The sequence below is a fragment of the Lagopus muta genome, chromosome 10 (genome assembly GCF_023343835.1).
Source record: "Lagopus muta isolate bLagMut1 chromosome 10, bLagMut1 primary, whole genome shotgun sequence".
Classification (NCBI taxonomy): domain Eukaryota; kingdom Metazoa; phylum Chordata; class Aves; order Galliformes; family Phasianidae; genus Lagopus; species Lagopus muta.
In genome coordinates, this window is record NC_064442.1 from 11,152,572 (window position 1) to 11,178,445 (window position 25,874).

General features: G+C 35.6%; 2 protein-coding genes across 4 annotated transcripts in view; one reads left to right on the top strand and one right to left on the bottom strand.

The window, feature by feature from the left end:
- GLDN (gliomedin) overlaps positions 1 to 25,874 on the bottom strand; it is a 118,711-nt gene that overhangs the window by 29,276 nt on the left and 63,561 nt on the right. The gene's annotated exons all lie outside the window — the stretch shown is intronic.
- LOC125698403 (aromatase) lies at positions 975 to 22,467 on the top strand. Of its 2 annotated transcripts, none has more exons than XM_048956687.1 (10): positions 975 to 992; positions 6,984 to 7,148; positions 8,299 to 8,449; positions 10,906 to 11,060; positions 12,266 to 12,442; positions 13,101 to 13,215; positions 14,158 to 14,272; positions 14,880 to 15,042; positions 16,370 to 16,611; positions 19,236 to 22,467. In XM_048956687.1, exons 2-10 carry the CDS (start codon positions 7,007 to 7,009, stop codon positions 19,482 to 19,484), a joined length of 1,509 nt encoding a protein of 502 aa, XP_048812644.1. In that variant the 5' UTR covers positions 975 to 992; positions 6,984 to 7,006; the 3' UTR covers positions 19,485 to 22,467. The 2 variants fall into 2 exon arrangements, with proteins under 2 accessions (XP_048812644.1, XP_048812645.1); XM_048956688.1 differs by lacking the exon at positions 975 to 992 and adding an exon at positions 6,871 to 6,882.

Sequence of the window (25,874 nt, forward strand, 5' to 3'; positions counted from 1 at the left end):
CTTAACTTGGCAGCACTGAGCAAAAAGATGATTTTGACCTATTTCTCAGAACACTCCATTGGAAATCATAGAAGTAAACTTCACAGAAGAGGCAGCTGAGTAAGAATTTGTTGTAGCATAAATTGAGACCTTCAATTCAAACTTTCTGTTGGTGTTTCAAACCAGTATCAGACACAACTACCTTATTCATACTTCTGAGTTAGTCTCATCTTTTAGTCACATCACCATCCTTTTCTGTTGAACTCTGTTCTTTATTTCTGCTTCCTGCAACTCTTTAATGCAGTTCTTAGAAACATTTAATCTTCATACACTACATTTATTCCAGCTGACAAAAGATACAGCTCTACAGAGCAGAGAATCCAGCCTTCAGTATGCATATTAATTCTGAAGTGTTACTAGGACAGCTGGGAATATAAAAGAAACAGTCTACACACAGATATGGAGGATAGCCATTACAATCTTTGTAGTGTTGATGCAGGATGGCATCTCATGAAATGTTATCTACAGTGATGGCCACCTCAATATCAGAATGAAATACTTAAACTTCTCTTCCTTTCTGTTAGAAATCATTAATAGATTTAAATGCACAAGGCAAAAAATTAGCATCATTTCTGATAGTTGCATCTCCATTTAAATGCCACATCTATTTCCTTGGTATTTAAAGTCTTCAATTATGATTAAACTTTACTTTCCTGCTTTGCGATCCAGTCACAATTCTAATCAGTTCTAGACACGTGTATCTCTACTGCTGGCAGCTGATACACTGAGCTCTAGAGGTAAAATTACAAAATTCTCTTTTCAATAGCAATGGCCCCTGATCTATTACAAAAAACAAACTTCCATCTCTAAGCAACTGATCTCTTAGCAACAAGAAGCACCTGCATAAAAGATGCCACAGAGAGGGATCACCAGAAAACCTACTCAGATCTTTAAAAGAAGAACATCAGTAAGAAAGATTGCACTCTTCACTCAAAATCCAGAGGAGGACACAGGTAATTTTTTAATTCATATGCTGTATTTTCTTCAGACTGTGTGAATAGGACATTACAGAAACGTGTGTGCAATTTTTAATTTTGTTTTTGTGGAGTAAGTATACTTTCAGCTGATTACTTTCTGTAATTACTTTCTGTAATTAGCTTTGTATGGATGATACGTTGTCAGTATCTAAATAGATTTTTTGATTGGAAGATCTGCAGATTTTAAACCAAATTCTTAGCATTAAAGAATAAACTGTTAAATATACGGACATTTTTCTACAAAGTTTCTTTTTAAAAAAGCAAGTACAACATTCCTGCTGAATAGTAATCCTTAGAAACTTTCCACTTCATTCAAACCTCCAGTGCTTCTACCGCATCAAGTATTATAACTTTTTAGTTCTTTTAAATACAAACTCTGGTGATTTCTAAAAGAAAAAAGAAAACACATCCATTGCCTCTGTGGTCTCTGATTTCACTTCAGAGTGGATTGAATTTTGCTCCATTCACTACACCTCAAATAAAGATGCGAAGCATGACAAAGTTAAGGTATGATACACAGAAGAGAATGGATACTGCCAAACTGTTAAAGACAAATAGCAAGTTAACAGCTGGAGCTAACGCTTGTCAGCAAATTTGGAAAAACCAGCATTTCCAGGTTTCATTGTCACAGGAGGGAAAAACTGAATTTATTAGAGAAGTTAAAAAAAATCATGAAGTGAAACAAGTCTGGAAATGGTTTGTTCTCCCATGACTTGCTCTAGCTTTGTTAGCTTTTGCTGTGGGGAAGTGCTATCTGAAAGTTATCTGAAAGGTAAATGGTTTGAAAGTATTCATACATTCTTCTTAATCCTGCTTTTTCCTCAGAAACATAGAGAAATTTTCTTCCAGGTTAATTTACGTACTTTGAGAGAATAGTTGATATTTCTAGCCAAAAGTCAAGAACTGAAGTTACTTTCCTTACACAGCAGTGCCTTCTGCATCAACTAACTTTCTGCTTATGTGGGTTAAAGTACATGCTAGCAACAGAAGTATCACAGCAGAGATGTAATTGTGGCACAAAGAGCTGCCTTCAATCTGCCAAATGACAAAGAAAGATACCTGCCTAGCAGTGACAGCAAATCGGTAAGAATTATATGCAAAAAATATATATATATCTAAAACCAAAGCAACTCTATATAGGTCTACTTTTGCACTCTCAAAACAGATCTGATGGAAAGCATGCTGGAGAAAACATTCTCTTGTCTAACCTACAACTCATTTTCGGGTTTTGAGTACAATCAGAGCTTCTGCTGTTCTAAGGGAACTTTTGAGGTAGAGAGGCAGTAATACAGAGCCTTACCAACACTGCATAAGTTTGTTTCTCTCTGTACTTCTTTTAGATGGCATACATGCACTGACATTCTGCTTCAGAAAGTGTATGTTCCAAATGAAACTCTTTTACTGTCTAATGTGGATAGTACTTTTCATAGATATTATGTCAGTTCCTAAGCAACAACGAGACCCTTTTTGAAAGGTACAAGAACTAGCAAGTTATTTTTCCAAATCATGTCAGACTGCAATTAAAAGCCCAGAGCAGGACATGGTCCAAGATTTAATTTCAGATCATTATTCTTCTGAAAGAAAAATCCCAATTCAAATAATTATAGATTATTCAGGAAGCAGAAACCCTTATTGTACAGTCAATTGGGCAGCACAGAGAGTACCTTGCCTCACACGTTCACATTGTATAAATAGCTACAAGAAAATAGTACATACTGTCCACAAATAGGGAGAGAACTCCTGAGCTGGATGAGAGTTGACCACATCTTTGCTGAAATCACAACACCAAAAGCGCACTGTAGAAGCTCCAAATGGCTCCTCCATGACATCTACCTGCTAGGTGTGATGGAACTTCCCCGCCACACCAATCCTCCACCTACTGACTCAAACCCTAGAAATGGCTGAAAAAGGTAACTATAGGCAGTGCATATTTTAGCATATTTGTACTTCTGCTGTTGTGAAAAGAATTGATGGACTTTCAAGGGAACAAGACAACTCTCTGTATCAAGGTTTGCCCATGCCATGTATGTAGTACATTCAGTAATATCTACCTACTTTGGATTAATTCTTCAAAAGGAATGTAACTGAGGAACAAAAAACGTGCATTCATTTTTGTGGTTCTTAGAATAAGTTCTACATAAAGGTGACCACTTTTACAATAGTATTACAAATGACTTCTTATTCTACAGCTCAGATGTTAATTTATTATTTCACAATGAAGTCCATCATTTGAAGGCAGTGTTGAAATAGTCATATGAACTCCTTCAGCATGAGATCTATTAAAGGAATCTGATGTGCAGTCAGAGACAGCTCTCATCCTATTTTAAGTGCTTTAGTCCCTGTCCAGCAAAGATACTCTCATGTTTAAAAAAAGCAAATACAACTATTTTATTTGTCAAAAGGTTCTGTGTTCCTTTTAGGCCATGCCAACATCAGAAAACAGAAGCAGTTATTACAAAAAGAAAAGTAATTGGTAGAGTTGATCCACGCTACATACATTTCAAAAGCATTCACTTTAGATCTAAGTACTTTATGTTATTTGAAATCCCACTTAAAGTTGGTATGCATGAGACACAGATCTTGAGTACACTGCCTGATCTATATGCATCAAAGATGACCCCAGTTTGCATGCTCTTATGTTGCTCTGTAATAGGAAGAGAAGCGTAGCATGGTTTGCTATCAAAGCAAACAGCTGAAATGAAGTGAAACACCAGTTTCACCAGAAGTGAAACAGACTTTGAGCCACCGTCCCGCTGACTATTGCACACTGAGGAAACATCTGCAGAACAAATACAAGCAAACCACTACAAGCAATTACTTGCAAGGAAATTAAGTCTGAAGCTTTATAGTCTGTATGAAATTGTCAGTCTTAACTGGGTGTAAACTGACAATATCTAGAATCAGCTACTAGTAAGAGAGGGAGGTTACAATGTTTTACGTGGAAAAATGAAGACTTACTAGAACTGCATAATCCAACAGTTATATTTGTGCGAAGTCAGTCCATTTAAAATTTCACTTTTACAAACTGTTTAGTTAAACTTTAGTTAAACTGCTTCAGATGCTGTTACGGGGCACTCATATTTGGAGATTCATAACAAGCAGCAGATTCTTCCCTATATCCTTCTTGAAATACTGCTGAAATACTGCTGAGGAAAGGATTCTAAGATTCAAGAATGGGTCTCCAACAGTTTTCTACTACTCTTACGAGCTCCTCAAAATTATCAGTAAATTTCAGCCACTGATTCTGTAAAATATTCTATATTCTATTTTTCTATGAACTACATGCACAGCTTGCCCTTCTATTAAACATAGCCATTAAGCATCAAGTTGCAGTTTTAAGGATGGGGATTAATACAGTTTTCACTTAGATACATGGAATTCTTTTCTGTGGAACCCTCTTATCCCTCACTGAAACACCTTTTGCAGAGAAGAGTGCATAACAGTACCCAGAATTTTCTCAGTGTTTCAATCAAGTGTTAAAGATCCACGATCTATAGGTCCCCCTGCTGGCAGGTGCTTCACAGCTGCTAAGCTCTAAAATTACCTGTATGCATATCCAATTAATTTATGTCACAAAAGCATTTCCTTATGAGCTTCTTTCCCAACTCTCCCACTCTCTGACTTTAAAAGCTTCCTTCCATCCCCTTCCCCCTATATAAGCAACAATCAGAACCAACAAAACCCTCTTATCAGACACATGCCTCACTCAGATGCAAGGAAAAGAAAACCACCCACAGAAGATTTCAAGATCAAATAGCCAAGAACAGTGAAAACTTCTTTCATGCACCTCAGCTGTGTTCCATTTCTGCTTACTGTATATCTATAAAGTTTACTTACTGAATTTTTAGTTTTTCTTGAGAGATTTTCTTCACAGAAAATGAGCATAAGCAGGACAAGTAGTTCAGCTGAAGTATTTGCAAAATGATTTTTCCATCGCCAAGCTGACTTTTCCAACAAAAAATATTTAGAAATTCCAAACCTGGAAGTGTTCTTGGATCGTATTTATCAAAATGGGGCAAAGAATTTCTCAGTATAAGTAGTGTCAATTTCTTGTTTTAAATACTAAAGGAGCCACATTTCCTAATGCTTTGTGTGCTTCAGGCAGGTTCCAGAGTACAAAATGGATCCAAATAAAAGACAGTACTTTCACTGCCTTTCATTTACATGGCAGTCAGGTGCAGGATATAAGAATGATAAATCTAACAGTAAAGTGCACACTGATGTAGCTATCGTATCATAGAGGGGAAAAAAAAAAGAAAAAAAAAGACTCTCAGTAAAAAAACTGTAAAATGAAGTCAGATCCAGAGAGAAAGTAATAAAGAAGTGAACTTATGTGCATGAAGCGTAGCCATATCTGTGTGTTGTAAGCTCAGTGAAAGGAACTGGATTAAACAAGACCACTCTATGATTCTATCTACATATACACATAAATAGTACTCAGTGCAATTCAAAGCTAGCATTTTCACTTGTATCATTATGGAAACATTACCATTAGTGTGCAGCAGTTTTTATTGGTGAAAGTAAAATATTGTTACGTGATTTAAACAATTTTTCTGGTTACAAAATCCTTTTTCAGAACATGCGTGACAGCTGAATGCATACAGGATATGTACATATCACAAGAGGGATACTGCTAGCAGAAACTGTGTGCACCTTTCTGTCACCTGGCACACCATGTCTCGGTCAGTGTGGACCACAAAGTCTTTCATAGCAATTACCCAGAATACAGGAACATTACATACACCTGCAAGGTTTTGAGCCACTGTTTCTCCCATCTTCAGCATGGTTTGGTCTGTACTGTAAATATTTTGCCTGAAAACACCAATTTCTCACTGTCTAGAAAGCACCTATCACTTATTTGGCATAGTTTAATATGATGATAGCACCCAAAGTTCCTACAAAGTTAGCTGTTCTTTCATCTGCAAGACCAAATCATGAGATAAAAGAAAGAACACTTGCTGAAAGTAAGCCCAACAAAAAGCTTCCTATTAAGGAACAACATCGCTGGTGGGAGGAACAAAGAAAACATTTTCCTTTTGCTTGTTAGAGCAGAATTAAGAAAATGTTTTGCCTTATTACAGAGCAGATGTAAGCTGCATCTTTCTGTGGTTATGCAAGATTGATTTTCTCACTCATATCATCACATCCTCCTTCTTGTATGTTATGATTTAAAATCAAAAATTAGCAAAACATTTTCAAAGAATCCTTCTGCTCCTGCCATACATCCCAGAGCTGTCCACCTGCTTGCTTTTCCATGCTGCTCAAAGTGTTGGCTACAACCTGAAGGACCAGATAATCCATGGTCACGTTTGTTACAGCAGAAACTAATTTTCTCAAAGTGTTCACCAACAGAATTGCCGTAAAGAAACACAATACTTTGTACTCCACTCAAAGGTTGACTATAAAATATATATATATATCATAGTCAACCTTTGAGTGGAGTACAGAAAGCATTTCCAGAAAGCTTTCTGGAAATTAAGGACTAACACTACAGACATGCAGGAAGGAAGGAGGCTGTGAAACAGAGATAAAAGTCCATGGGTGAACTCATTCAATGCTTCCATGTGTGCTGAGAGTTTAATTTCTTGTGTTTTGGTTAGCAATTTGCAAGGAGTAACCCTCAGTACTGGCCAACAAAGCCAATGCTGCAGATGAAAGGTTTGACAGCCAAAGCATCCAAAAGTGTGCTTTCATATCAAGGTCAGAGAAGCTTTGTTATTTTCCAGCCAAAGAGAGTATCTGCTGCATGTCTCTTTCAACTTGTGACGTAGCCTGTCCTGGCAAGCAGTCCAGGTCAGTCTCATTATAAAACACAGCTACCTCAGAGGTAATTTGCTCATTTACAGGGCCTCCAGCAGGTTGAAAGGTACCGAGCAGATCTGAACAGAGCTTTGAGCTTTAAAAAAAACTCTGCCTCTTTTCTTTCCCCTTCTTTATCTCCCTCCCTCCCTCCCTCTCTCTCTAAAGCAAAGCAGAATCATTTGGAAAAGATGATACCAGAAACTTTGAATCCACTGAACTACTTCACCAGCCTGGTACCAGACTTGATGCCAGTTGCCACAGTGCCTATCATCATTGTCATCTGCCTTCTGTTTCTAATATGGAACCACGAAGAAACATCATCAATACCAGGTAAGGTAGCTCCATGATATCGCCTAACAGCTGCCAAAGTATTTCTAGAGTTTTTCAAATTTAAACGAGAAGGGAATGCTGAATAATAATTGCACACAGCAAAGCTTTCTAATAATAACACAGACATTAAAGTAACTGATGAAAGAAATCAGGCTCTATTTAACCTTACCACTTCCCTAACAAACCTGGCCTAGCCATATAAATACATCATTTTGTTTTGCTTCTGTTGTGTATATGCTAGAAAGATACGTCATCTGACAAATTCTATATGTTCGTATTTTCATGTGCATTATAAATTCCTACTTTTTATGTGGCGCATGCTTAAAGCTCACTGAATTATCTGCACTAGAAGCAAGAAGTACTATCTGGCAAATTACTTAGATTTTAGCAGATTTTTGTCTTTTACAGGCATTGTAGAGGCAAGGTATGCATCCTGTAAAGAAGAAAATCCTCCTTTAAAAATGATTCAATAGCCATGCTAATTCTGTAATGCTCTCTCCCCTTTCTACTTTTTGTTGTAAGGACATTCAGTGCTGAGTTACTGTAGGTTCTAGCTGATAACTTTAAGTGCTTATGAATCCTTTCTTAGCTCCTATTTCAGCACGTTGTTTTCAAAAATGTACAGCACTAAAATACTCTTTCCTCTAAATATCTATTTTCTCACTCTAGTATTATTGACTAAGACAAATATAATTACATTGAGAGATTTAAAAAATTATATTTAATTACATAACAAGGATATTCAACTTTATAGGTGCTATTGCCAAGATCACTCAAATGATTCATTAAAATCACAAATAAATAAGTTGAGCATTTGTTCTACACCACTTCTTTCTGGTGTCTAGCCATTGCTCATCTGGCTGTAAGCAATCTCAAAGCAATGGTTTGAAGTCGCATAAAGAAATACTGAACTTTATTTGCTGTATTCACACTGAATGGCTTGTAGGTTTTCAGAGATAATAAATCAGATTCCAGCAATGCAGGTGCAAGTTTCTGTAAGACAAAACTTCACAAAGGGATTTTATGTCGTTTGCCCAGTGCAAACCTTGACCATAATGCAAAAAGGGCAGTCTCCAAACGGGTGATTTTTGGTGACATATTCTTGTCTGTGAACGCTGACAAGAGAAAACTTGTCTTATTTTTCCCTTAGGGCCAGGATACTGCATGGGAATTGGGCCCCTCATTTCACATGGGAGATTTCTCTGGATGGGAGTAGGTAACGCCTGCAACTACTACAACAAGACATACGGAGAATTCGTGAGAGTTTGGATCAGCGGTGAAGAAACATTTATAATTAGCAAGTAAACCTTATTTTCTATCTTCAAGAAAATGAAAAAGTTGTTTCATAGATTTACAACATTTTTCCTACTTTCTGAGGTAGAATTGAAGTAATTGCTTTACAAAATTATCATAACATAATCCTCTTATTTCCTATTGTTCACAGACCTTTTTCTAATCTTTAGTTTCTTTAGAGACTCAATTACTGAGGTCTCTACTAAAGACTACCACTGGATGGAGTCTTGTTTTTTAAGTGGAAAAGAACATAAAGAATTATGACCCAATCCTAAAAGATACTTACAAGTTACTATTCCATTTAATATTGGAATGACACATTTCACATGAATGCTGACTGATTGACTGCCACACAGCTTTAAGTCTAATTTTAGTTTCCCGTGTTAAGATTCTCCTTAAAATGAGAATAATTCTTGAAGATTATGGCTCCAATTCAGCAAAGTAATTAAGCGAAAGCAGCATTACAGGATCATGAGTAATTGCACTCCAATTACTGAGATTACTCCTAGAATTCAATTACACAAAGTACTAAAAGAAAAAAAAAAGCACTAAAAAAAAAGCAGTAGTAAAAGATTTACTATGCATAATTAATTTAAAAAAATATTAGCAATATCAATCAATGCATATTCAGCTCTCATTATGTAAAGTTTTATGAAAGACAATGCAGAAAAGACAACTCTTACAGGATTTCTCAGGAGTGCTGCTAAGAAACAAAAGCTATAGATGCATCAGACATTACAGGCCACACATCACCTTTCTTCAGGCATCTTCTGCTTAAAAGCACTGACATCACATGGAGAACTAATATCTAGCTTTAAAAACAAAACAAAACAAAAACCAACAAAAAATGACTTTTTTATGGAGTGCTACATAAATTCACTCCAAAACCAAACAATATTCCAACTTCTGTAACTGTACACTCCTCCTTAGTCCGTATTTTTTTACTTGTACCACATAACATATAATCTTTACAGCACTGCTTTACTTCTTTTTGGTTAGCTTTCATTTCATCAGATTTTCATCATGTTGGCATTGCTAAAATGCTATCTCCCTCTAAAGGAAATATCTCAAAGCGATAAAGTTAGTCACAACCTGTTGGCCAACATATGTGAAAACAAACCTTGTTAAGTGTAAAAACAGAAGAACGGATGTACTGGATTCACCTATATTTCTATTTAGGAACATTCATCCTACATATTTGGCTTTAGAAAATTTTCAATTTAATATACTTTTGTATGAATAATTCCTCTTGATAATATTATGATGCCGCATAACCAAAAGTTCCAACTACATTTAGGCTTTCTGTGCATGTCCAGGAATAGCCAAATAACTACAGAATCATAGTTGAAGTTTAACATGCATCATGATGAAGTTATCAACTGTCTGGCTAATTTTATTCATCACAGAGAAACTGATGCCTCACAACACAAATACTAAATGCATTGAAATAAAAAGAATTTGTACTCTTTAATGCCCTTGAATGAAAGTAGTAATCATACTCCCTTAAATCTGCCATATTACTGCCTTTTTCTTACTCAAGGAAGTAATAGATATCAGAATTGGAGTCAGTTGGAGTTAAGCTGTTCACGGCAAACCCCTACATACGGATTAGAAGGGTAGATGAACAGATAGATTGATTGACTAACAGACAGAGATATACCATTCTTCCCAAAATATTGGCCAAGGACTACAGAAATTGGTAGAATACAATGGATGGTACTTCTGGAAACGCAGACAATCAACTGCAGTGAACGTTACCATAAAAAGAATAGAAATGTACATGGATGTAAAACACATCTTCAGTTCCACTGCTTCATTTATTCATGGTGTGTTATTCCTCTTATTTTTGCTCAATATATAACCTGCAGTTTTCTAGGGCGGTGTTACTTAGCCTCTGTTATGAGCATTTGAGGGTCTTCGCAAGTCCCTTGTAGTGATTTTAAAAAGCACACATTAGCTGTTAGTAGGATTGAGTTATATATGTCCATCAAAAATACATTAAGGAAAAAATAAATCAAATATCAAATTTAAAAGAAATCAATTTAAAACCACTGATCTAATGTTAGAAGAAGAATTTCACTATATAAGAATGTATAAATCTGTCACTATTTTACATAATTTTCTAAAATATCTGATACTGGTTATTGCTTGAGTATACGTACAGATCCCTATCAGAAATACAAGTTATAAGAGTACAAACACTATTCACATTAAAATCTCTTGGTGACCTTTGTATTTTAACTGAAAAAATGGGTTTAAATCCAGATAGAATACATTGCTGCTCTAATATAAATTCTGAAGCCATTCAATCATTTTTTTAATTATGTAATAGGAGCAACATTTAATGTCAAGAATAAACTAAGAATGCAAGTCAGCCCTTCTGAGAGTATCAGAAAAACATTCTATGTATAATCTTTGAAATTGCATTTTATTCTTTTCTTTTCTCCCCACTTCTCTTTCTCAGATCCTCAAGCGTATTCCACGTAATGAAACACTGGAATTACGTTTCTCGATTTGGGAGCAAGCTTGGATTACAGTGCATTGGCATGTATGAAAATGGGATTATATTTAATAACAACCCAGCACACTGGAAGGAAATCCGACCCTTCTTCACCAAAGGTAGGTCAGTGCGCATTAACACACCGTGCCACTCTATCACATGGTCTGTTTCTTTCTGAAATGTTGTGTGTCCTTTGCATAATTAAACTAGAGGGAACAGTTCTCTGTTTATGATCTCAAAACACTTTTTCACACATGTTCTTTCACATTTACTGTGTTTGTTATGGTATTTGAAAAGAAAGAAAAAAAAAATAATGCCCACAAATCAGGTGTAAAAATAATTGAAATTACAAGTCCAATATTCACATTAGCTCAGCTGGCACTTCCATAAATGTATTTAGCAGATTCTGTCCACGTTTCTGTCCATACTTCCTATGATATCCAGGCCTTTCGTACTTGATTTTGCAATTGAAAACTGTCAGCTGCTCTTTGCTGGCTGAAGACAGCAGGAAAAAATAATATCTTTCCTACATATTCCTAGAAGTATTAGCTCTCTCGATTTATGAGCCAGACAGCCTCTCTTCTCAATTGCAAATGTACAACCCCTCTCCACATGTATTTGATCAAATAACGTACTTCAGGCAATTACAGAAGTTCTTACATGGAAAAGTAATTTAATTAGAGTACCTGGGGCACTCAGCACTGAGTTCATTCCAGCTAAAGCTCGTCATAAAATCCCACTGAATTACACAGCAGAAGGTTTGGTTTCTTGAAATGAAAAGACAGAAAATATCCCTCATGACATTATCTCCAGCGTCCACAGCTGAACAGACTAATACAGGCTAATGCACAGCGTTCTACTAGAGCAAGCTTCAGTATGTCCACAGCAACACCATAGGTTGCCAGCAGCTTATTGCAGAGCTTCTGTGCTGTTTACCCAGGAGATGCGTTCCCAGAAAAGCTGGTTGTCTTCCCTATGAGCCCCCAAACTAACATCCCTGCTCAGTGTACTTGTGAGCGAGACAGGCTGCCCACAGTGCTGTACAGAGGATATATACCTCCTGCACCAAAAAGCAGCACAAATAGTGCCAAACGCCTAACATGGTGTCAACCCAGCACTAAACACAAAGTGGATGGATGCAAGTGAAGTTTGGTCTTTGTGTTTCTTGCCATTCTAACTAAAAATGCAGAATGATTTTATTCCAGCCACTTAGGCTATGTTTTTTTTAAAAAACTTTTTACTAACATCGTAATTGCTAGCAAATTAGTAGTAAAGTATAAAATTTAATGAAGCTTTTGGTCATCTTGCATCTTTGTATTTACAGCCCTGTCTGGTCCCGGTCTTGTGCGCATGATAGCCATTTGTGTTGAATCAACAATTGTTCACCTGGACAAACTAGAAGAAGTGACCACTGAAGTAGGAAACGTCAATGTGTTGAACCTCATGAGACGGATCATGCTTGACACATCTAACAAGCTCTTTTTAGGGGTCCCTTTGGATGGTACCAACAGCTTTATTTTATACTTCATGTGCATAAACAAGAAATGTTTGTTGACGTCACTTAGAGTTATTGTTTCAGAGAACAGAACAAGGACACACTATTACATCCCTAAATGATTTGCTGAAATTCGTAAATAATTCTAATCATGAGAATATTTTTTGGATCAAATACACACACACATATATATATATATATAAAGCTTTTCACATCTAAAGAAGTTTTTATGCTTCAATCCCAACATTATCACCTTGTAAGAATCAAAAACCTTCCCACCAAATGAAATCAATGCAATGAAAATTAACCCAATCTTCTCTCTGATTCTTTCACCCCCAAGTCCATTTGACCAAAATAATATTGCCATGATACATAAATTTACACACTTCAACACAGTGCAAGAGAGTTCTGCTTCTGTTCTCCCATGGGAGAACATCTCTAGTTGACACACCATCTCCTTTTCCCTACCTACCAAGAGTTTCTACAAAGAAATACACCTCATCTGCAATGTGCTACAACGTTTCCTAACGGCATCTACTAAAAAATGTTTATCCTGTCAACTTAGCAGGAGCAGGGCCTCCTTATTAATTTCCCTGAAGCATTTCTGCTGTTTGACTATTGAAGTTTAGATTTTATATTGCTGTTTATTTACATCTATTTTCAGAAAGTGCCATTGTTCTTAAGATCCAGAACTACTTTGATGCGTGGCAAGCTCTTCTATTAAAGCCCGACATATTTTTTAAGATTTCTTGGTTTTGCAAGAAGTACGAAGAGGCAGCGTAAGTATCAACAATTTCTACAGATTTGCCTAAGATTCTTACTTTCTAGAAAGATCTTTCTTCAAATCATTCTCTTAGAAAGTAAATTGTAAAAACTTCAATGGTGACTGACTGAAGGCCACTTTCTACAAACCCAGGAAAGAAAAATGCTATGAAGAGGATGATCTCAGGGGGCCATTTAAAGTCCTTGTCTACACAGTTCTAATTTACTTACCAAAATAATTCCATAATCCTTCCATCTAATTCTACTTACTGGTGTCTGCAACGTGCATTTTTTTGGTCAGTGGCTGAGTTTTGAGCCAAAACTTGGTGTTTAGCATGACAATGCATTTCAAAATTTTTTTTCATTAAGTAAGGAATAAATAGGTTTTGCCACCTTCCTGTTTATAAAAGTACAAACTTCCTCTTCTGTTTTGATGCTCTGATTTGCTGTTTTATACTGTATACAAAGGGAAGCTTACCAAGCTTGAATTTTAAGTGTATTTACCCCCCTATAAGCACAGTCTTTCTACGAGAACGTGGCCTTCAAATCTGTAGCTAATTGAAAATGCAAAATAAAAGCTATTCGATGTCATTTTTCCAAAATCAAAATGCATACTGTTGACAGTATGTCTCATCATAGAATTCTAAAAAAAAAAAAAACTCTACCATCAAGCTAATATATTTTTTTTATTTTGTGTAGATATATAGAGAGGTTTCAACCCTTTAATTCCAAAAAATAAGATTTCAGTCCAATCTAAGTAGAAATTATTTTATCAGAAATATAAAAACCCTCAGTATTGCTGCTTTTGCAAATTACCATGTAGCCATTCTAAAGAATACTGAAATTCTATCCTTAGATGTTTTCATGGGTATAACCTTCATGTTTCTGAACATTATCTATAATTAATCATACACTAAAAGGCTTCAAATATTAATATATTGGATTTTATCCACTTTCAGCAAAGATTTGAAAGGAGCAATGGAAATCTTAATAGAACAGAAACGACAAAAGCTTTCCTCTGTTGAAAAGTTGGATGAGCACATGGATTTTGCATCTCAGCTGATTTTTGCACAGGTATTGGCAATATACTAAAATTTTGCCAACTTTGATTTTTCTGTCCATTTTCTTTCAATAGCAATAGAGAATTTACAATTTAGAGATCACATATCAAATTCAGATCATCAAGAAGGGATACAAGTTAGTCAGTTTGAAGGAGTCCCTCAATCAGGTGGCTTAAACAGCATCCTGATTATTCACACCTTAAACGGCATCCTGGAAACCACTGAGTGACGAGCATCCAGGGATATGCTCTCTCTCTAACTCCCATGTTTTATCTTGATGCATTGCCTTTTACTTGCAAAGGCCCCAAGTACTGTGTAAATCCTATCTTGCATAATCTCTGACAGCTCACATACTGTGTGGGGAAAGGTAATAAATCAGTAAGAATCTGAGATAAGAACAAAGCCTCCCTTTTTTGTAAAATAATATGCACCTATTAAAACATATTTATATCAAAAGAAAAAAGAATGCATCTTAAAAGATAAGGGATGAGACTTGTGAAAATCAAGATCTGGATTTTCATTTAAATGTATTCTAGGTCCATTCCATACTACTGCTATGGGATGTTTGGCATCAGGTCGGCAATCAACATTTTCCCCAATTTTTTCCCCAATTTTTCTAGAACAGGGGAGATCTGACTGCTGAGAACGTGAACCAGTGTGTGCTGGAGATGATGATCGCTGCTCCTGACACTCTGTCTGTGACTCTCTTCTTTATGCTAATACTGATTGCAGAGCACCCCACAGTGGAGGAGATGATGATGAGAGAGATTGAAACTGTTATGGGTAAGTAGGGGTTGCAAAGTCAGTGGTGCGGGAATATAATTTTGCTTGTGCAGTGATCTAGTTTCTCACTCAACGTCTGAAAATTCTAAGGATTTTCATCTTACATAATTGTTTGCTCTAATGTATACGAGCTACCACTTTATGTGGACAAATTTATTCAAGATCAAGAGAAAGATGAACCATTTTTAAGATAAATTCTATCAGGATTCATCAGAATTGACAATTTTGAGAAAAAAATACTTATCCCATAAAAACAGCAGTACAAATCACCTCAGAAGTTCCAATGAAATTATTTTCAATTTACCTTGCAATAGTAAAAGGGGACACTCATTTCTTTTCTTTGAAGAAATATTTTTTCTTTGAAGTATTTCAAATACTTCTAAACATCAAGATTTCTCTCGCACAGAACCGAAGTTTCACTATGACCGCAGAACGTTAAAGAAAACTACAATTGTTATATCATTCTGCTGTCATCCATTTTGATCTCAAACTGGTCTCCTCTTTAAATACTAATGATGAGCTACTCAAAACAATCAAAATATTTTCAGGTTGTATTCTCCCTTTCTGTAGCCTTCATTCAAAGTTTGAACTCCACCAAACTACATAGAAACTAACTTCATCCAATCCTGTGGTCAGTTAAGCACTGGCAAGCATATTAAAAAATCCTTTCCTCTTTCTCTAAGGTACTTTCAGTCTCAAATACAAAGGAAGGGCTATGATGTTACCTCCAACTTCTTGTCATTGTTTCAGCCTCTTTTTCCTACTTGAGTTAGGAGACTGCCTTTCCCTTTGTCTTATGGAAATTTTTCTGAATGATCCAAAGTGTTACAACTGAAGGAAATCCAGGAATATCTGGGAAATCCAAATAGTGACCCTTCTTGTCACTTTACCGGCTCCTGCAAACACTTTGAATCCTGTTCAGCATAACAGCAGCAAAATCTTCCACCAAAACATAGCACAAAGGGTTTTTCTTACTGTACTTGGAATATAGTATCAGAGGTTAGCCTCAGATTCATCACTACATACAACTGCTATAAAATCCTTATATATCAGAGTATAACTATCTTGAAGTCCACTAAAATAAACTGTCCTTTGCCAGTGAAGACTGAGGCAAAATGTGAGTACCTCAGCCTTCTCCTTGTCCTGTATTGCTCACTAGGTGGGGGGTGGGTTTCCAAATGGAAAGGATACATGAAATTACACAGAAGCTGATGGGTACTTCCTGCCATTTCAGGAACTGAAAATCTTCCCAAAATATTTTGGAATTTGTATGATGCATCTAATAAATTAATAACCAACTGCTTCACCATTTCTTTTATTCCTGAAGGTGACAGAGATGTACAGAGTGATGACATGCCAAACCTCAAAATTGTGGAGAATTTTATTTATGAGAGCATGAGATACCAGCCAGTTGTGGACTTAATCATGAGAAAAGCTTTGCAAGATGATGTAATTGATGGCTATCCTGTGAAAAAGGGGACAAACATTATTCTTAACATTGGACGTATGCACAAGCTTGAATTCTTCCCAAAACCGAATGAGTTTTCTCTTGAAAACTTTGAGAAGAATGTAAGTTTTCCACCTTATTTCCTACAGGATATTGGATATTATTTGTTGACAATGTATGTTCCTCCTATTTTGATCAAGACCTTTGTGACCAAGGCTGTTTTCCCCTTGACTAACTGCCTATCTAGCCAGGTGTACATCCTGCTTATTACTATTGTTTTAATTAGAGCTAGGTGGGCATTTTCCCATCGAAGTGTCTTATCATTCAAAAATAACAACATCATTGAAAACAAGAATTTTTGCAGGCATCTCAATTTAAAAATGCCACTGAAGACTGTCCAAGACACGCACCTTTACCACCATCTCTGACGCTAGGCAAAATAGAGAGGCTTTAGGGAGCTACAGCCATGCAAGCAGTACATAAAGATCTGAGGCAGTGCAAGGAATCGCTGGTGAACTGAAGCAGCACAGTAATTCCCAAGAGACAGACTCTGGCACCCATTTTATGTATTAATAAATACAAACAAACATTAAGTAAAAATACTCATCTTTTATAGACTGAATTGGCAATCCTAAATTTTGATCAGCTCAGTAATGCAAATGCTGGGTAATACTGTCCCAGCGCAACACACCATTTAATCTAAGTTTCGCTCCAACTCCCAAAAGAATTTTTTCTATTTGTAACCCCCTACTACTCTAAATTATTCTTGAGATTCTTTTCATTCAGAACTTTGCTCTTCTGATTACTGATCAAATGAATTGTCTACCAAAAATATACTTGTTCAGCAGTAATCATATGGAGAAATTAGAAGTGCACTGAAAAAAGACAGACCAGTTCCATAGCAAATTTGACTCCTTGTTTTTGACTGTTAACCAGTGCAGGTGGAAATGAAAGATGCTGCTATCCAAGAAAGAGAGGACACAAAATATGAAACATTAAGTGCTAGCAAGCACAGCTAGGAGGCAGTTAGCTACATCTCTAGAACAAACAGCCAGCCATGCAAGAATAGAAGGCATTACCAATTTCCCTATTAAGGGAATCTCAGCTGTGCAATGTTAGCCTTTTTTCCACAGATGAATAGATTTTCATGGTATATAAGCATCCTCTTTATATGGTCTAGTGGCCTGTCAGGTATAAAAGTTGTATGGGGCTAAAGCTAAAGGGTTAATCCTTCCTACAGCTGTCATAACTCATTTTGACCAACTGAATAACAAATCCGAATTCATTTTACTACCAGGCAAAACTTTTTTTTTCCCTAAGATGTTAGAAGATGCACACAGAAGTGCTCACAACAAGAAACTTCAGTTCTAAAGAAATAAAGAGAAGCGCCACTGTGATACTTCAGAAATAGTAAAACACCTGAAGACAATTAAGAAATGAGGGAGAAAAGGTTATGTATGCTCAAGCCAGAAACATGTAGAAAAATCAAAGATAGAGTAACTGATTAAGTTTACTGAACTACTCAATGTAATTCCATTTTGCCACCCATTGTTTTCATTCTAGACATTTCTATAAAAATGGATTTCTTGCTTATTTTATAAGCACACTTAGCTTCTAAAAATATTTCCCCTTGACCAAATGTTTAACCACACATTTTCTAACTGATTTGATGTATGATGTTTGCCACATAATTATTCTAGCAAGCACAATTCTCTCACAGTTCTCTAAGCAAGTAGCAATCCACACCATTATTTATAAGATGACATTGTTAGAATCTAAATATTTTTCCATTTTCACAGGCTGCGTGCTTGCCATTGAGCTATACTGCCAGCTGCTGCCCTTGCTTTGTATTATAAGCATTTGTATTTATCTATCATTTTTGAAAAAGTATATATCTCAGTTTATTTGAAATGATTTGAACAGGTAAAAAGTGAGGGGAAAGGATAATTTCTCTAGAAAATTTAATATGAAACATCCTTCTGTATTCTAATTCTGGATTCAAGAGGAAATCAAAAGCACACAGCTAACATTCTTTTTAATACATTAATGAAGAAAAAAATAACCTAATTGCTTTTCTTTATTCATACCAAGTGCCTTGGTACATCATAAGCAGTAACATTCATGTTTCAGGGGACTGTTTGGATAGTTGATCTATTCAGTGTTGACAAAGGTAGGAGAAGTTTTCTATGCATTCTTCAGCAGTTCTGGAAATCTTACATTTCACATTTTAGCTGATAGAACAAGAGATAATCATTTTATAAATATTTTAAAAAAGATTTTCAACATTGCATTTTATGAGAAAATTGCTCAATTCTCAGAATCACATTTTGAAAACTTTCAGAAGTTTTTAAATGTACTTTAGCACATATTAAAGTGAAACCTTCACTCTATTCACAGCCTGTGATAAAATCCCTGTAGTTCTCAGGGGACAAGCAAAATGAAACACGTGGCAGAATTCAACTGCTTCAACTTTACCTTTCCTGCTACCTTTGCATTTGAAAAGGCACAGTTATTTCCTTTATTTATTTCCATGTTTTGGCCTGACTTGTGTGGGAAGACCATTCAGTAACAGCAGCAGCAGTGTGAAGTCAAGACATAGCTTAGAAATAAGGAAGGAAGCAATTTTCCTTAAAAGATTCTTTCCATGCTTCTTCCCTATCCGTACTACAGATTTCCAGCATTTTTCTATCTGATTTTATCAAGAAAATTTTGCCTTAAAGTTTATTCCTCATGTTATTCTGCACAGGTTCCATCACGCTATTTCCAGCCATTTGGATTTGGCCCCCGGGGCTGTGTAGGAAAGTTTATTGCCATGGTAATGATGAAAGCAATTCTGGTGACTCTTCTGAGACGGTGCAGAGTGCAGACAATGAAAGGAAGTGGACTTAACAACATCCAGAAAAACAATGACTTATCCATGCACCCAATAGAAAGGCAGCCTCTGCTGGAGATGGTTTTTACACCAAGAAGCCCAGACAAGAATCACAGTGATTAAAGGGGATCAGCATTAACATTACAGGGTGTTCTCAGCCACTTTAAGAAATGCTCTTCATTCCCAGGTAAAGATATAACATAAAACATTTTGTTGCAACTAAACCACTACACCAAGCATCCACTTATTTGCCTGCACAACACAACGTGTTCTGGCCATAAATTCCACTGCAATGCAGTAAGTCCACATTCTCAAAATAGTCCTGTTGTCAGATGATGCCACACTATACACAGGATTCCTGACTACTTTTTAAACCGTCAAGTTCAGATGAAGTTCAGCCTTGCTTTTCAAATGGCGCAAGGTCAGACATTTGAGGGTCAAAATCACCTGCCTGTTTGTGCTAAATTCTAGGACTCATCCTGGAATTTCGTTTCATGCTCCCACCCCTCCAGTTGGACACAGCAGTACTTGGTGTGAAAGTTCTAATCATCTGTTTTCGAAAACATCTGAAGAATGCTAAATTTGACTTCAAGACTATGAAATGATTTAAAATACAGAAAGCTATCATGCTAAAAAAAAAATACATGTACTAATGTAACTACAGTAGTAGTAGTATGGTACTAATAATGATTTCCTCCAGCCTCAGGTTTAGACTTGGTCCTTTACAGCAGAGCTACATAACTACCCAAGTTTCTTGCTGCAAATGGAAAATATATGGAAATTTGTAGAGTATAGTTAGATATTTGTTGGCATCTCTGCTAGCCTAATGATGAGTCTCTTCTTTGGTCAAGAAGAAAAAACTTTCTGGGTTTACTGCCAGCATTCTCTGGCAAAGATTTTCCATTTTCAGTAAGCTTCAGTGTCCTTACCACATAAACTAAAGAAAGAGGCTTTCAGGATAAAGTGCCTTGATAAAACTAACTAAGGAACAAAAAGTTTATATTCAGCTTTTCCTCCAAAGTCATTTAAACATATTTTTTTTTTTCTGTTTATAGTTTATATACTTGTTTAGAAAACTTAATTATGTTAATTAATCTGGTCCTTTGCTCTCAGGTACAGGTCCGGCAGACAAAGATTTATTCAAGTAGCATACAAAAACTACTCACAACCAATAAATAACTGTTTGTTCCAGTCAAGGGTAATGAATTAGGTCAGAATGGAATTGTTGATGGATAAGAGCTGCACATTTAGGTCAAAACAGCATAGAAGTGGTCTACAGGAATTTGAAAACATATATATCAGACTTGAAAGAAGAATGATTTATTGCAGCTAGGTTACTTTTATACCTTCTCCATAGGATTGGCACAGTGCCCAAAAGTGACACCAGAAAAGCGCAGCCTCTTACAGCCTGTGAATACAGATAAATCTGTGCATCTGAAGATGCACATAAGTAGAATTTCCATCTTTTTAGTCATTAAGAGGCAAAGTGACGTGAACATTTTGAATATCCCATATAACCTCATTCTATATCCTTTGTAGCTTTTAAACTAAGAAATTGAGTCAGCTGGGGAAAAGAAAAAAATCCACTGAACCTTATTTTGCTTGGGAATAACCGATAATTTTACACATTGTGCATCTTCATTTATTTCACACACCAGCATTTTGAACAGCGATCATTTACTCTGTGGTTTCTATCTCAGTTATAGGTTCAGAATAAATTTATTCTCAAGGTTGAAAATAATAAACTCCTTAAACAACTTTTATCACTAAAATTTTAAAATAATTACATGAAATCATGTAGATAGTTGAAAAATGCACTCTGCTGTGATTTCTTTAATATATACTGTTAAATTTAAAGGCTGGAATTTCAGACATGTGATTACTGTTATTATTCTATGAAAGAAAAGCAGTTTCATTTTTTACTTTTTGTCAGCAAAGGATGCAGAATTATTTTGCATTGTAATTCAGGTGCACTCTTTCTCATATGCTTTGCAGATAGCGATTCTGGTCCTCAAGTTTCTGTAGTACTTATTTTTGCCCGTATTTTGACAATGGACCCATTAGTTAACCTGAGCTGCTACATAACCTGAGCCCAGTTCTCCATATCTCTTTTATGGCTGTCATACAGTGGTCTATTTGCATGAATATTTGCATGACGAGGCCTATTTCACCACATCTTTGAGAATGGTAATTGATGAAACAGCATTTCAAAGCTTGCCATGTGGATATAAACAATTTAAATCTTCTAGATGCATATATGCCATTGTATATAGCTAATTTTAAACGGTGTTTTATTACCAGATACTGTAAAAGCATAGGTGACCTTTACAGCTGTATCAAATCTATTATCAAGTGACTATTCCATTGGCGTTCAGTTTATTAACACAGATCAAACCTGAAGACTGTTTAATACATCACTGTGATTATGGGCTGCTCACAGCACATAGATGTAATACATTGTTAGAAAATAAGTGATCATCAAATAAAGTCTGTATGCACAAAAACATGCTTTAAATTATGTTTCATCATGTTTTCCTAATCTAAATACAAAATAGATGACAAAAAGGTTTAAATGTATGAACGTGAATGAAATCAAACTGATATTAAAATAATATTGAAATACTAGATACAGGGAGCAAATGGCATACACTAGAACTCACGAGAACTCTCCAATGTTACCTCTTCAAAAAAATCTATTCATTTTCAGACACCATGAGACACTCTCAAAAATATTTATCCCAGAATTTTACAAGTGCTAGGAGTGAAAATGAATTTAAACAGGAATAAACAATTGTCAATTTATTAGATTGTCAACTCTTTGTATTTTCCAACACAGCTGAGTTAATAGATCATTAAATTCATTTTTAACTTCAAAATAAAAATCCCAATTTAAACAGATTGTATTATTGTCGGATAAAGCAAAGCAATGAAAAAAGAGCCAAATCTGCTCTGATCCATGGATCATAAATGGATCATAAATCCTGCTCTATGACTGAAAGTTGCTGTGACAGACTAGTTTTCAAGTGAGTTACCCCCAGTTTGCTAAGAATGCTAGAGCTCAAAATATCTGTCTACCATTATTCTAAACTTTAATACAAAAACAAAAGCCTGCTTTTATAAGTCCAGTGTTTTCAAACACAGAACTTGAACCTTATAATGTAAACAAGATCTCAACAATGCTACACCAACCCAGAAATAATAAAATTACAATGCATCAGTGGGTTAAAAAAAAGAACTTACCTTTGCAGAAGTATATTTTGTGAACAACTAGCCACACTTAAATAAAACTACTGCTTTCCTAAGGTGAGATGATACTATGCTATTCATATTCATCTATCATTTCATCAGATATTGATAATTTTAGCGAGGTACAAATACAATTAAAGGATCTACAAGTCAAGATTGCACTGCTAGCAGGGTCCAGCAGATGGCACACACAAAATTTATTTGTGCACCTAGAGCAACTTCACCTGTTAGCAAAGTCCCTCTTGACCTACAAAAGCTAAAAGAGCCAGACTTCCACCATCGTAATTACTAAATACTGTTAGAGATGGAGTCATTCCAAAGTCACTAAAAATGTATAGCTGGAGACAAATCTAACCACCAATGGACAGACCTTACTAGCATTATTCTGACTGGTACTGGCATTAGAAAATTATCTTCACATACTGAAACTGTTCTCCCAATCTACCAAATGGAATCTATATATAAATATATATACATGTTATTTGGCATCAAGGTTGATAGAACCTTAGTAAGTCCCAAAATGATTTCTGAAAAATTGTGAAGGTCTGTTGTGATTTTAAGTATAATTCATCTAAACTTCATTATTTTGATGTCTTTACACTATCTCTCTTTCCCTCAATTTGACATTTTTATATGCTATTTTACTCCGTTGCTTGGTTAATTTAATTTAGTGTGTCTATGGCATTCTTCCACAGCTCATAGTATAACAGGAATATGTAATGAAATATCAGTTATTGAAGGAAGTTGATTTTTGTGTAGTAAGTGATCCTTCAATGAATAATTCAAGTCCTAGTACTTCATGTGGCCTCGCCACACTATCACAAGTAATTATAAGCTCATCAGTCCAAGAACTTCCATAATAACTCTTTATTCTTTAAATAATTGCTGGGCAGAATCAAGACCGGTTAACTCCACTGCAAAGAAAGATAGATTTGATACAACATGCACAAAACCATTAAGATGCCTGATTAGAGATGAAAATACCTCCCATAGGATTTCAGCCGTTTCATTCTTCCTTAGTTCTAGAAGAGCTAATTAGCATCTCACTCAATGCTTTATAAACTTATCCCTACCTTGTAATGACATAGAGATAGAGCTGAATTTCATTCTCCATTTAGCAGCCATTGAAAGATTCTTGGCAAGTAATTACAGATCATAACATCTATATTCAGAAACTTCACCTTCTAACACCTTTAAGCTTATTTGTCCTCACATTCATTCCAACAAACATTAGAAGAAACTATTATTCAACACTGAAAAATATAACGGAGACATGAGAAGATTATAAATCAGTATTATTATAATATTAAATATGGTGCTAACCGCATTAAGAAAATTGCCACTTACTTCCATTTCAGAAAGCACATTATTAAATTCTGTAAAAGGATTAGATCCAGCTACTGAACAAAAGCAGCTGCAAATGGTGCTTTTTTTTATTATATTTTGTATTTGATGGAAAGTGAAATGTTTTCAAATGAAATTTCACTAGCTCAGATGTGTAAATAAAAATGAAGCTATATTGATTTCATCTTCCTTCTTGCATAAAGGATAATGCAAAGAAGTCGTATTACAGAAATGTTATCATTCTCTTATATTACTTCACCTAAGGATCCCAGAGCTCTCTGTAAGTATCAATCAAGATTTGAAGGCAGAACTGACTTGGTAAACTCAGGTCTCACAGAGAGGTTATGGTAAGAAAAAAAACTAAAAAACAATTAACTGGTTAGCTCAGTAGCCAAATGTCTGAGAGCACCTTAACAGACAACGTTTGGTCAAAACCCCAGGGCACTCGGAACATAATCCAATTCAAACACCTTTGCCAAGTTGTCAGTATATATGGACAGAGTCTGCTCTGTATCTGTGACATTCTGTGAATACTATGAGTAAATAAGATGGAGTATACAGTAAACATTTGTCTAGTACCACCTAAACTGTATGATCAAACAACAAAGCCAAAGGTTGGTAGAGCAGGAAACACATAATACGTAGCAGTACTTCGGTCAAAACATATTGTAAGACTCAGGGATAGCAGAAAGGTTATTGTTTACATATTGTTATTAGGTAGATTACCAGTGAATTTTTGGCTCATGCCATGCATATTCTTTCACTTCTGGGAAGTATACTGCTTAGCATCTCTAGTGCTAGAACCTCAATTTTATTTTAATATTTGCTCAAAATTGTATCAAGGAATTACTGCTCCCCATTGTCAGTTCCAGCTACTACTAGGGCTCTTTGCAATAGGAGAAAATTGTCACCTATAATATATTACAGACTTCTAAATTTTACTGAAATCTGAGTCAAGATCTGTGTTCAGGTAATCATGGAGCCATATTTGTATATTTATATTTGGGTAATGATGTGGTATTAACATACAAATATTATAATATATTTAAAGCCTAAGTCTGCTATGCTCTTGAAGTTATAAAGCAGTTTGCGAATATCTCAAAGCATACTACTGAGCATCCTTAAATTTAGAAACCATTTATTGAATTTGAGTTGAAGTCTGCTAACATAAATCTATTTCTTTATTGACAGGAAGGTGAGGAGTAGACAGGGAAGAGTTTACCATCTTTGAGTACCCATCTCTGTAGAAGATGGGCGCAGGGATAGAGCATGAACAGAGCAATAGAAGATTAAACCAACCCAAAAACTGTTTCAGCAACTGACTTCTGAAGAGGCTGATTAATTAGCATGGTGTTTTTGTGTGACCACACTCTTTCAAAAGAAATACCACAGACAGAATGGATCAGAGTAAAGGAATGTAATGAATATTTCTGCCATTGAGCTTTTGAAAGTCCAGTGATATTTATATGTTAGTCCACCATTAGAAGAGAAAAAAAAATTGAAGTGTGACATTTATTCAACAAGACTTTTTACACAGAACTTACAAAGTGTGGTTTATAGGAATTGATTTCAATATTCTGAGCAAATATAATGAAATAAACCCCACCAATTTTGCACAAGCCTTAAGTTTTCTTCTGAGAATGTGGAAAAAATAATTCTAAACATATTGTTTCAAATTATTTTAAAAATTTTAAATAACAAATGTACAATACTCTATTTAATTTGCAAGAAACAGCAGTGCCTATGCACGACATAAATCCCAGAGCAAGTCTAAGATAACTAGACAACTAAACCCAAACCACTACATTTATTGAACAAAAAGAGTTGCTTCTACTGGGATCAAATTGGATGTACACTTAAACACATCTGTCACACTCAGAAGGAAGGCTGAAGCCAGACACGTGAGATAAAACAATGAGGAGT